General features: G+C 40.3%; 1 protein-coding gene across 1 annotated transcript in view; it reads right to left on the bottom strand.

Moving 5' to 3' along the window:
- Nucleotides 1-13,510, bottom strand: part of agbl4 (AGBL carboxypeptidase 4) — a 281,610-nt gene that overhangs the window by 84,667 nt on the left and 183,433 nt on the right. The window contains exon 6 of the mRNA XM_032526873.1: nt 6,487-6,526. Within this exon, the coding sequence (XP_032382764.1) occupies nt 6,487-6,526 (40 nt within the window). The remainder of the gene's footprint in view (nt 1-6,486; nt 6,527-13,510) is intronic.

Raw genomic sequence — 13,510 nt, 5'->3', positions numbered from 1 at the left:
AGAAATAAAGAGTTATGTTGGTTCTGACACCTGTTTCTGAAGCCTGTTTTCTTCAAAGTCAAACAGTAATAGTCCCACCACAAAGACTTTAACTATTCTCCTTGTGTCTAATGAAGCATTTCATAGGATTTAGAGGTGGGATGGAAACTCGTGCTACACCAATATGACAGAACTCCATGAGTTTGATTTCCAAGAGGACCTAGAAAAATACATCATATTCAAAACAACAGCACCACCACAACGAAGACATAATTACATGATATATCACTACATTGTTTGGGTGGCTGCCCAGAGACTTTAGGGTGAAGAAATGGAAGCTATTAAAGGACTGAGAGAAGGCCAGGCTGGTGCATTGTGTAAATTATAGAAACCTCTGTCAGTAGAAAGGCACAGTCAAGGCTGGTTCCTCCTAGGAGAGAAATCAAGGGTCATGGGAGTCTGAAACTTAATTTTGCACATAAACAAAAATAATAACTTTTTAGTTTTGCATTGAAATGTTTTTTTATTATACGTTTGGTTTGCAGACAACAAACTTGTTGCCAATGGCTGAGCTTTTATGCCTGGCTATCAACAGCCAAACCAACTTCCATGGCTGCATCTCAAATGCATTGAAATTGGACTTTAGCATCGTGAGCTGTTGATTTCCCTGCTTTGATGTCTGAATTGACGTGTTTCCATGGAAACAATGAGGCTGAAATAATTATCGTTGTGACCACTGGATCCATACTAAATAATCTTGTTCATATTTTACTCATGCCACTCTCATGCTAAATTTACATACTTCAATTTACACACTATAGATTGAAAGATTCAGACGCAGCTGGCTGTACAAAACCTGACCTCTGACCTCACTGTACAGTGGTTTTGGCTGGAGAGAGCAAAGCGGGACACATAAATACTATCTACAGAAAGAGAGGCTCTAATAAAGAGCATTTCCATTCTGTTCTGACAGAAACAGCAGGGAAATGGAAATACAAAGAGAGAAGTATAGACTGAAAAAGAAGAAAGTGAGAGGAGAGATCTGAGAACTGCCTATTATCTTCACGCTTCTTCATTGCTTTAGACGCACACACGCTGCACGCATCTGTGCACAAACCTTAAAGCATGTGTGTGCAAGTACACACACACACACACACACACACACACACACACACACACACACACACACCCTCTCAAATCTGCCCGGCTCTCATGAATATGATTGACCTTTTTTTTGACTGTAGTGCTGAGAGCGCATAAAGGGGAAAAGAGAAACTAAACAGGCAAGCAGAGTTAATTTAGAACAACACATTATTTCGTACTGACTGCAGATATGGAAAAGGACAATCTAATCGATAACCCAAAAGAATGACAATGGCCTTTAAAATCAATGTCTGCACCCCATTTTCTCACTGTGAAATGACAAAGCCTTCCGTGCAGGTGTTTTTTTGTTTTGTTTTGTGTTGCCTGCACCCTTGTGTGCGCGGTTATGTGCACATGCTGATGTGCATGTGTGTGTGTACCTGGCCGCTGCTGCTGCTGTGGTGGAACAGTTGCCAGGACTAATCATTATTTAGTTGTGGCGGGGCTTGAAAGGTCAGCAGTCTGAAATGTCAGCCTGTGTTCAACAGGAGCCAGATGCAGCCGTGCGCTGCTCAAGTGTCCAATTAAAGGAGGGCCGAGTGAGGTTTGAGTGGGTCTGTGTGTGTGGGAGTGAAAGCGCATGTGTGTGTGAAAGGAGAAAGAGAGAGTAAAGATATGCCATGTGTTTTTTGTTCTCCACAATGTGAGGCTTTATGTAAAGCACATATACACTCAGTAACGTGTGTGAACACATGTGTGAATCATTCTTTAGAGTAGCTAATGAACGCCGTTAAAGACAGAGGCCAACAGAGCAGCAGGGGCAGAATCCCTTTCTCTCTCTTGCACACAGCACGTTATGAAGCCACTTGAGCCTATTAGTTTGTTCACACCCTGTGATTCCCGCTGTCCATGCTATGATCACAAGACGAAGATAGGTGAATGAGGGATAGAGAAAAGAGGGAATAATACAACACAAAAGGGCAGAAACAAAGGGCAATGTGGTAATATAAGATCACTAATAAATAAGAGTTGATAACGAGAGATGCTAAATCAAACGAGCAGAAGAAGAAGTGCCAACAGTGGGGAGGGAGAGAGAGAGAGAGAGATAGATAGATAGAGAGAGAGAGAGAGAGAGGATGACAAGGAGAATAGAAGCGAAGGAGCGGAAACTCCTTTAATTTGCAGGGAAAAGGAGAGGGTGTCCTGCCTGTGTTTCCCTATCAGAGTCATTCATCTGAAAGCCTCACCTGCTCTTCATACAGCCATCATAATAACCTTCATCATGTTCAGTGTGTGGGTGTGTGTGTATGTGTGTGTGTGTGTGTGTGTGTGTGTGTGTGTGTGTCCGTGTCCGCTCACCTACTGTGAATAGTAATAAGCTGCAGGGCAGGATAAAATATGTCTGCCAAGTCAAGAATATAATAGACTTCCCTTCAAGGCCACACGTAACAACAGTCTGAATAATGACCTGCAATAATTTACACAGCACACTGAGCTCTACACTGGTCAGAGGAAGAAACCTTTCAGTGAGAAATAATTAAAAGCTATTTTTGTCTATCAAGGGCCCCTCCATAAGCGTAGGCTAAACCCTGAAGGAGGGGAGTTTGACTGGAATATAATGTAAGCTCATCCAAAGAAGATGTTAAGTTAAGTTTTAAGATGTATTAAGATTCATTTAGTGGGATGTGATGGTGACTGTGAGAGCATCAACTTTACAGGATATGTTATTAACAGCTGAGTACAGTACTTTGTAGCAAAAGGAAAGACTTAACTCCGGTTGTTGTGCCATTTTACCTCATTTAAGAGACCATGAAGTGCTTAAGTTTGTCGCCGCATACTGGCTGACCAACAAAAAAGAGAGACTAAAATTGAAATAACATTGGTGAGTACAGCTGCTTTGCAAAACATTCAGATTAGGCCTGCATGATATTGGAAAAAATCTGACATTGCGATATTTTTTTCCTTGCGATATATATTGTGATGTCAAAAAAGAAAACGTAATTTTTAAAAGATGACATAAATAATTCTCGACTACCGCGGTGATTTTGTAGGGGAGTGCATCTACATAGAAGATAAAAATGAAAAAAGGATCTTTTCTAATGTAACCATTCTTTGTTGAACTCAATGCTTTACAAACACCAAAGCATGTAAGCACTGGGCACTCTTCTGGAGTGATTTTGTAGAGGGAAATTAGGTAAAACTACGCTGGTTGACTAGCATACATTGTATTCATATAGTACTATCAATACAGGCTAACGGTGATGACAATGGCTGCACGTGCTTCCTCTAAATTTCCGGTTGTGGTCCACTAGCGGGGCAGCTCGTTAGTTGATGAATGACAAAACCTGCATGTCACACGCACTAGCAACAAATTCTGTGTATCCAAGAACAATTAAATCAGTGTAAAACAGAACAGACTGTTGTGTAGTATTGTTACGTTTCCAGCGTTGCGGCTCCAAACCGTAACGTTAGTTGGGCGGACGGACCCCTTGTTTCTTTAGGCTAACTATATAGCTTTAGCCTGCTGGTAGCAGCTCCCGGTGGGGGAAATAGCCGGGAGATGTTGTGATTATGTTACATTAATCAGGTGATTTAGTTTGTATTTGCAGCGAACATAAAACACATGACTACTGTGGCTTCACTGACTACCCATCGAAAACTATGACACATGTGTCAGTAGCAGCTGCTGCCTACGGTGTGTACTACAAACTGTGGAGCCTCACTTCCCATAAAAATAACCCCCGTCGGACTAACGTCACATACACGGGTTGCCCAGGTGGCTACCTGTCTTGAAGGGGAAGGGTCGGCCGGTAATAATCATGTAAAAGGAGAAAAGTGAAAGTTAACTTTTCTAGCAGCAAAAACATTTTATCCTCCTGCGATGTGACTATCGCGCATGCTCACATTGCGATGTCGATGTTAAAACACAATATCGTTCAGCCCTAATTCAGATCCCTTTGCTTTTTCCTCTTCCTGTAGCATAGGATTTCATTTACTTTGTTTCTTTGCTATCAATTTAGACACTACTGTATAATGAGGCCCTACAGAGGACTTTGAGGCAGCAAGAGCTTAAATATCACTTTGTGCAATACAACAAAAGAAGAACAAGCGTAGAGAGAAGAAAGAGGCTGGGCTTATATGATGATGTACCCGGCTGGACCTAAAATGTTATGAAAATCATTGACAAACATTTAAGTCATATGTTTTAGATATTGGTGATATACTGGTTCAAATAAGTTGTATATCATATCTTTCTATATGATAATATAATCCTTTTCTATGAAGGCCAGTGGCAAATCTTGATTCTGCCCAGGGCCCGAGGAACAGCTGCAATGTAAACCTGTTTAATTAACCCGGTCTCCATGAGCCTCACATAAGCATTATTCTAATCAAAGCATATTAGATCATCCAGATACTTTAGACATATGGGTCTCGGTATCCTCCTTACCGTCCCCATCTGTTTCTCCTCCCCCGTTTTTCAAAGTTCTACTTGCTTTCCATCTCAGCAGGTCCCTCGCTCTCGCACCTGCCTCTCTACAGTAAGAGACTGGCATAGATTTCTAACAGCCCAGTCCTTTGTGACGTTGATCCACATCCAGTCAAACTTGGAGCACCATATGTGTGTCTGACTGCTAGATGTAGGAGTTCAAAATGGAGTTTGAGGTGCGTATTGCGTACAATTTAAACTACTTTGCACAAAATGGTACACATATTTTACTTCTCATATGCAGACTGAAAATGAGCAGTAAACAAACTTATAAAGATAAGTATTATATTTGTGTTCTTTACTGAAATGTTTATATGTGCAACTACATGTAACACAAACACACAATGCAAAAACTGCTGCTAAATTTTTATAAAATAATGAACAATGCTGTAGTTTTGATACTGTACAGTATATTTATGTTACTTAGTTTTGGTAGAGCATGAGTGTTTAACAGTGTGTCATGCAAGAAGGATCACAGTTTGTATATACCACCATTTTGGAAGTGCCCATAAGAAATGCAGTTGTTTTTTCATATTCTTGGTCAATAAATTTTATAATATGTTTATGACACTGTTTTAATAGTGCATATGAGATACTTTATATGTGTATTTATGTGAGTTATAAGGGAATGTTTTTTAAAAAAAAGTTTTTTTTATGGGCATTTCTGCCTTTATTAAAGGATAGGACTGCCGAGATATGAGCATATAAGGGGAAGATATGCAGGAAACCGGCTCAGGTCAGACCTGAACCCTGGACCTTCTACTTCGAGGAATAAACCTCTACATATGTGCACCCGCTCTACCAACTAAGCATTTCAGTAGAGTTTATGATATCATTTCAGACCAGAGGGTATACAGAGAGTTGCTGGAGGATATGCGATTGGGATGTAAAAACATCTTGTAAACACATAGTCTACATTACATCCCATTCAGCAACTTTTAAACACATACAGACACACAAACAACAAAACACTTGCACTTTGCGCACACTTCCACATACATACATACATGCACTTACATGCAACTACATACTATCACACAAAGACTGCAATTAGGTGTCACACAAAGTCTGGCTCTTAAGTAGAGTATAATTAAAAACGTAATAAAACTAATTAGATAAAAAAAATACATATTTACTGGTTTGGATTAATAATCTGTTGATTATTGTAAATTTAAGAAGAACTTTATAGTTTTTTCAGAAGTACTGTGACAGTTGACAATTACTGTTACATTGATAACCAACCTTTTCATTAATCTCTTAAAGGTCCCATAATAAAAAATAAACAGCCCCTCGGAAAAAAAACAACAACATGAAAATCTCACTTTTTGCAATATGGGACCTTTAAAAATATGCCAAAATGAGTATGTCTTCCATATGGTCGACAGACTGCTTCTACAACCCATACAAACACATGGAGGGATGTTTGCACATGTTGCATAGCCTTGAAGGCACATGTTTGCCCTAATGACTTGTGTGACTACAACACTGAATTCATGTGTTCCATATTATCCCATTATAAAAGCTTTAAGGCGATAGTTCTGACACTGAATACATCACATCATAAGACAGCATCGCTTAACACACAAAGAGTAACTCAAGTAACTGTCCAGCAGTGCTTTAGCTTCAGGGTTTTTGCACAGCACATGCATCATTGTATCTGTGCTTGTTTTACTACCCAACTGTGCAGTTATGTGTTTGTGTAGCAGCATCCAGAAAACAGCTTGTAACCCTTTAGCATCTACAAATGGGTTACAGGAAATTACACTGTGTGGCTTACTAGCATGTTTTTGCAAATCTATATCATGCCACATGGAAAGTACCCTGATGCTGTTCCTACGGGAGCATCAAAGTGCAGTTTTACATCAGTGGTGGAGTGGTGTTGTAGTAGAGAGGTGGACTGGGGGTGAAAGTGAAGTCATAAGATCTCAGGGACTTACCAGAGTTGGTGATTGTTAACAGGTCTAGACGCCGTTGTTGCTGGAAGAAAAACAGAGATGAAAGTTAGACAAATGTCATAAAATAATTATCAGTTATCTTACATTCTTGCAGGAAGTCTAATAATTAATCTCACTTTTACAATATTAATTTAGTTTACTTGTAAGTTGTGTAGTTAGTATCCCCAAAACTTTGTGTGTGTGTGTGTGTGTGTGTGTGTGTGTGTGTGTGTGTGTGTGTGTGAGCACATGTGGAAGTGTGACATTCTGGGTTTTGATCGAGTGTGTTTGAAAGAGTGTGCAATTTTACACTTGATGTTTCCAGCAGCTGAGAAGTCTAGAGGAGGTGCTAGCTGGCTACCCCTCTCTTTAACCTGCTGCCTCCCTACACACGCACACTTACAAGACACACACTTGACTATTGAGCACTGCAGTAATCAACACCTCAGCCCTCCTCATCTACCAATCCCTCAGGAAAGAAGATCTTCACATACTAGGAAAGGATGAAGGGTGTGCGTGCGTGCGTGTGTGTGTTTGTGAAAGAGACACACAGTATGGCTAGGTCACAGTCAAAGCTGGCTTTTAGAACTTCATTAATATTCAAGCACCATACTAACCAATTGCTGAGAGGGATAAGCAAAGAGACTCTCAGCATACTCAGAGGCCTTCTCTGCTTACATACAGTGTTGCCTGGAGTGGGACTTATATGATAGGCTACTAATCACTTATTTTAGTATTTAGAAGATGCTCTTACTCAGAGTAAATAATATACAATATGAATGGAATAGGGTCCACTGAGTGCAACTATGGACTAACTTCAAATACAAGTTCCCCAACACCGTAGTCATAGTAAACAACGCAAAATGAATGGTAATAGTGCACTGACATTTTTTCTATCAGCAAAAATATTATCTAGGTGTTAAAGGGGAGAACTTATGGAATTATCTTTATAGGTTATGTTTGGGTTTGGTGTGTGCTGCATTTGAGTTCTTCCTGTATATACTGGAGTGATTTAGTATTGTAGTTTCATCAAATTTGGGGGACTCTTGTGAGACAGACTTAAAAATAAAAATAAAAAGAATGGCCAAGATATTCTGACATCTAGTCCCCATGTAGAAAGATGCGCATACTTGCTCAATGCAGACAGGGAGGTGTGAAAGGCTTTTTGGAGAGCTGAGTCTTAAGTCAAGTACCAAAAAGGGCCAATGATGATTGTGCTGTGACTGAGGGAAGGTCATTCAGTATGGGGAAGACAGAAAAGAAACAAGATGCCTTCTTAGTAGGAAGATGCTCTACATGCTATATTGTTATTTTATATGTAAATCAGCAGAGTACGGGCTGCAGGTTTCCTGTAAAGATATGGCTCTAGAGTATTGTGCGTGGTTGAGGAGGTATGGAGGCTAGAGAGGGTGACTACTGTAAGCAGTAGAGGTCACTGTGACAACGTGAGACACAGAGCAACAAAAGAAGAGCAAGCAGAGATCATACAGTCCACCACTATACACTCACTCACGCATGCACGCGCACACAAACACACACACACACACACACGCACACGCACACGCACACACACACACACACACACACACACACCAACCTCCAACTGTCTCTTACACACACATTCTGCTACTACCACGTGTGGAGGCCGCTGACTCTCTACAGTCAGTCAGACATGGAGCCGCAGCAGGAGTCAATAACATCAGAAAACGTTTACATCGCTAGGTCTGCTCACTGCTGCTGTTCAGGGGACATAACATTAAATTAGAACAACTACTGCTGGCTAATGTCACACCTTTAACCACACCAGAAAAAAACATAGTAGAAACACTACATTACTGTACATTCAGATTTATTTAGCAAATCTTTCTCTGACTGTACAGAAGGAGCTAACTTAGAAAATCCCTTATTAGTACACATCTTTTTAAAACATTTTCATCTTTTATTAAATTTGGTTTTAAATGTTAATACTTTTGCATGTCTTTTCTTTTGTGAAGGATACTGTACAGTACATACTGTATCTAAACTTGTATACTACTACAGGACTAAATAATAATAATAATAATAATAATAATAATAATAATAATAATAATAATAATAATATAATAGTTAATAATAATAATAATAATAGTAATAATAATAATAACAATAAGTGTATAATACAAAAAAATGCAGATTTGTCCTGTCCAAACTAACTTATGGAAATTAAAGAGGTTGATTAAATTGCAGAGCACCCTCTTCTGGCTCTTCAGTTCTCTGCACAGCAGATGAAAATGTGAGCGCTGTTCAGCCGGCTACTACTTACACAGACAATGAATCTGGGGTACAGAATTACAACACACTACCACTGCTCTCTCTTCCTGCTGCTTTTGTTAGTCCTTAACATGGATAAGGTGCTTAGTGTTCCTTAGGAAGGAGGGAGGGAGGAGAGAGAGAGAGAGAGAGAGAGAGAGAGACACACACACAGACACACACACACACGCACACACACACGCACACACACACGAGAGAGGGGGGATCTGACAGAAAGAGTTACATTATCAAAAGCATTTCAGGGCAGAAAATAGGATTGAATTAATCTTTATCAAACACAGCCAAAAGCTGAGGGATCACATCCTGGTTCAAGCCACTGCCCTCTCACAACCATAATGACAAAACACCCACTGTAACAGTTTACACCCACAATAAAGAATTTATTATTAAGTAAATGATTGATGGGTGTACTACTCAGGTTCACTACATGGGAAATAAAATGATTGTCAGATATTTTGGTATTTGAATGCCACAAAACTGCACTTCTTCATGGCGAAAAGCTTAACAGATACTAATTGGACTGACTTGATGCAGATCACACTTGTATAAAACTTCAAGAAGGTAATCGCTATTTAAAAAATATGTCTGGCTCAGGCACACAGACATTTACCACAGGTAAATCTAGACTGGACCTGCCAGTTGAAGTGTTATTAGGTCAGAAAACAAGGAAGCAGTAGGGAGCCAGAGGTGACGGCCACTCCAGCTGTCCGGTAGTCTAGCCAGCCAGCCTGGACTCTGGGGCTCTGTGGCCAGTAGCACAGTAAACAATACTATAGACCAATGGACTGGAGTTCCGAATTATCTTAAAATAGCTACAGTGTTATATGAGAATTCAGTTTTATCCTTCGAGGCATGATATCTAACCAGGAAGCCCGCATCAGTGTTTCAATTCTTGGATGTTCTATGAGTGCAGATCTTGATAAAGTTCGATCTTCATAAGTGGAAAGAAGTCATTTTGCAATGACTTCAAACCTGCTTCAAACCAATGTAAAACTGATATTCTGACTAAAAGAAAAACTACTCAATTTCTCCAGAAATGTTTTTATTAGTTGCAAATATTGAGTTTTAAATATTGCTGGAATTTTTTTTCTTCCTCTTATTTAATAAATACTCTTCTAATATGAGTCTGAACCCCCCCACTAAAGAAATCTATAATGGTCTAATCAGTATAAAGATGGTCATTAATGGAAACAATCAGCAGATAGCAAACTGTGCCACCATCCTTATCTGGGTGGGAAGCGGAGAAGAAGGGGAGGGGGTCAAATGGAGTGACAGCAGTGGAAAAGCCATTAATGTACTAAACCCCTTCTTTATGACTAAATTAAATATTCATGCACAATCTACCAAAAACCCATTTGCCAACATTTCCTCCAGAGTTTACTTTTCATATTTGCTGATTGTTATCACAGAGAAAAGAGAAAGTGAGGAAGTAGAAGGAGAGGAGAAAAGGCAGAGGAGTCAACGGGGAGGGGAGAATGACTAAAATCCCAGCCATCATTTTGTAGCTCATTTCAAATTAATTTAAAGCCAATATGGCTAAATTACAAAGCCCCCGTCCAACTACTTTCACAGGTTTTAGTCTTTTTCAAGAAAGAACTTGATTAGCAGGATTATTTTGTGTGGGAAGGTTTATTTCCAGACAATGCAATATAATAATACAATTATTATTATTATTATTATTATTATTAGTAGTAGTAGTAGTAGTAGTTAGTTATTGTAGTACTAAATTATTCTGCATTGAAGAGGTTAACAAGCATGCTCTAGAAAAAAGGTACACTGAATCCAACAGTGAAAATAATTGTTTGGTCACTTGGTGCAAACAAGCAGAAAACATTGACATATACCTTTTAAGTTGAAATGGCAAACTTGTTAGCAAACCGTTGTGTATTTACGCAGCCAGCAGATATGGCACATTAGCAACAGCAGCATTTATTTGGAGTTGTGTGTCACCATCAAATGTAAATCCAATGTTTACACTTGCACCCTTTAGCTTTGTTTTACTGTCCACCAACTCCTGAGGGAAATATCTGTGACTTTAGCTGCTAAATGCTCCACTATGTTCACCAGCTAGTTGCTAACTCTGTATGTCTGCTGTTGCTGGTGCTATTCTGCTGAAAACAGCTGCCTGTTGGTTGCAAACAATTGTCATGTCCTGTCCCTGTGTCAAGTTATTGTTTTAAGTTAGTTTCACAATTTCTGTTTGTTTTCCATTTCCTGTTTTATTTTGAAGGTTTTCTGTTCTTCCTTGTGTTGTCTTGTGTTACTTCCTGTTGTATATTTTCCCCGCCTGTGTGATTACCTGTCCCCGTCCTAATGTGTTGCACCTGTGTGTCATTGTCTGCCCTGTCTTGTGTATTTAAGTTCTGTCTTCCTCTTTCCCCAGTGCAAGATCGTCTGTTTCCCATGCGTACAAATTTTGAGCATTTTTCTCACTCCCATCTCGTAAAATACAGACGCTTGGTCAGGTGCTTTTGTCGTTATTATGGATGCTTAAAGTCTCCTTTAGCGTCCTATCCAAACACGCTTGGTTGGGACTATTGGCGTCTTTTTTGCGCTTGATTTAAACATGCTCGTTTGGGACTATTGGCGTCCTTTTTGACGCTCTTATGTTAAGTAAAAGGTTGTGAGTGGGCTTACATTTCCGTGACACGCAGGAAGAATGGGACGGATGCGTTTAAGAAAAGGTTGTGGGTGGGCTTACACTTCCGTGACACGTGTGAATAACGGGAGGTTAAAGAAGAAAGCGACTTTAGGAAAGCTGACCCATCCACCACCCCAGCCAGCCTCCCTGCGCAACATTTCTGCCTTATATACTACTCTCTAAGCCCCGTGTAGCTGCTGTTCTCCCAAGTACGTTATACAAACACGCCGAAGGGCGCCTTTTTGTCCCTTTAGAAGTTGACAGCCACTGTCCAAACATCGTTTTGACAACAATTTTGGAGTGAAAACGGGTTGGAAAACCAGAATCAAACCAATGAGTTGAACATTGCTTAAAAATAAGTATGTCGGGCTTTTGTCTAAATGCAACGTTGGCATTACAGCTTGCTAAGAGCATTAATTATTGCTGTTTCCTGCTCTCCTGATGAGGTCACATACAGGAAACAAGCATCTGCATCCAGTCCCACCAGTGCCCCTGTGAAGCATAAACACACTTACTCACACACAAAACCCCTCTATCATATATCCAAGGGTCGATGCTTGATGGGGTTGTGAATGAGAGAATCGTTGTCAGTAGCCTGACTCATCTTCCATCTTCCTCTAGTCCTCTCATCTCGGCTTTCTACCTCATCTGGCATGGCACCTAATCTGAGTCACTACTTTTCACTTCTGTGTATGCACACACAGACCCCCCCCCCACACACACACACGTCTGGACTGTAATGTAGCACTGTCTCTTAGTCATCGTCCCTTGGTAACAAAGAGGGGAGGGGAGGTGAGGTAAGAATGAGCTAATGGGATGATCTTTTTAGGTTATGTTTGGGTGGGGCTGTCTAGCCACTAAGATCAATAACATAATGTTTTCAGAGGAACACAGGTGTTCAGGATGTAAGGCTTCCTGAAATTAACAAAATGTAATATCATAGTTCAAGATCGAGAAATGTCTTTACAAAATTTGCACAGCAGAGATTAGACCTATATTTGTTGGACTTGACTGAAAAATATGGCACCTAAGAATTTCCCAAAAGACCCGAGAACCACTCAAACTAGAAAATAATTCAGCATCAGTTCGTTTTGGTAGAAAAATGTCTACTTGCCAGAAGAAATGTGACCATGTCTGTACTTGCATGACAGTGTCAGGTGTGTTGTGGCACTGAGAGGAGGAGAGAGGATTGGAGCAGAGGGGATGGAGAGCAGGGCTTTGTTGCGTGACCAAGAGCCCTTGGTTAAAAATACAACAAACCAAATAAAAGATTTATTCCTTCTGAGAGCAAAGAGCAGCTTCCTCTTGAGCTGAGGGAGAGGACAGCCACGGCCACCTGGGCACATGGGCACACAGTCCTCTCTGCTGCTGCCGTTATTGCACTCACAATAACACTGCTGGAATCGGATAATGTGCACGACAGCAAGTATGCACAGATAATACATGTATGCTGACACATAAATATGCAAGCATGAAGTCAAACAAACACATGTTATGTATGCATATGGCCACACAGACACACGCACCAAGTGATTTCACGCCATGCCATCGCCTTTGCTCATGGCAGTTAAAAAACATGATTCAATTCCATCTTGATTTCATTAATTATTCATGAAGACCAATTAAAAGAGTAGCTAAGCTGGCTGTGAGGACCCTGTCCTCCATCTTTCTGTTGTAGGCAGTTTGTCAGGTTGCCTGCTTTTTTAACAAGAACCCCATGGGTCTAGGCTGCATGACCACGGCGTCCCACTTGTATCTTTTTCATTACTCAAACTTCCACTTTGAAAGCAATAACTTGATGCAGCTGGCCAATAACAGCACAGCAAAATGTTGCCAACCAGACAATAACAAAATGTACTCTAGTTAGCACAGACTCTGAGGGTAGGGTGGCCTGTGGCCTCACTAAAGCATTATCAATGTTTGACAGTGTGCAAGTTTGACAAGTGCATTACTGCCTCTGACAGCCAACTGGAGAACAAATCTCTTCATCTTTATATAGAGAAGCTCTGGACAAGCCAAAGAAAGAATGCAATAAAAGTCATCTCCTGGCTGTTTAAGGTCCTCTTGTGCAGAGAC

The sequence above is a fragment of the Etheostoma spectabile genome, chromosome 9 (assembly GCF_008692095.1).
Source record: "Etheostoma spectabile isolate EspeVRDwgs_2016 chromosome 9, UIUC_Espe_1.0, whole genome shotgun sequence".
Lineage (NCBI taxonomy): Eukaryota > Metazoa > Chordata > Actinopteri > Perciformes > Percidae > Etheostoma > Etheostoma spectabile.
This window is presented reverse-complemented; position numbering and strand designations above follow the sequence as displayed.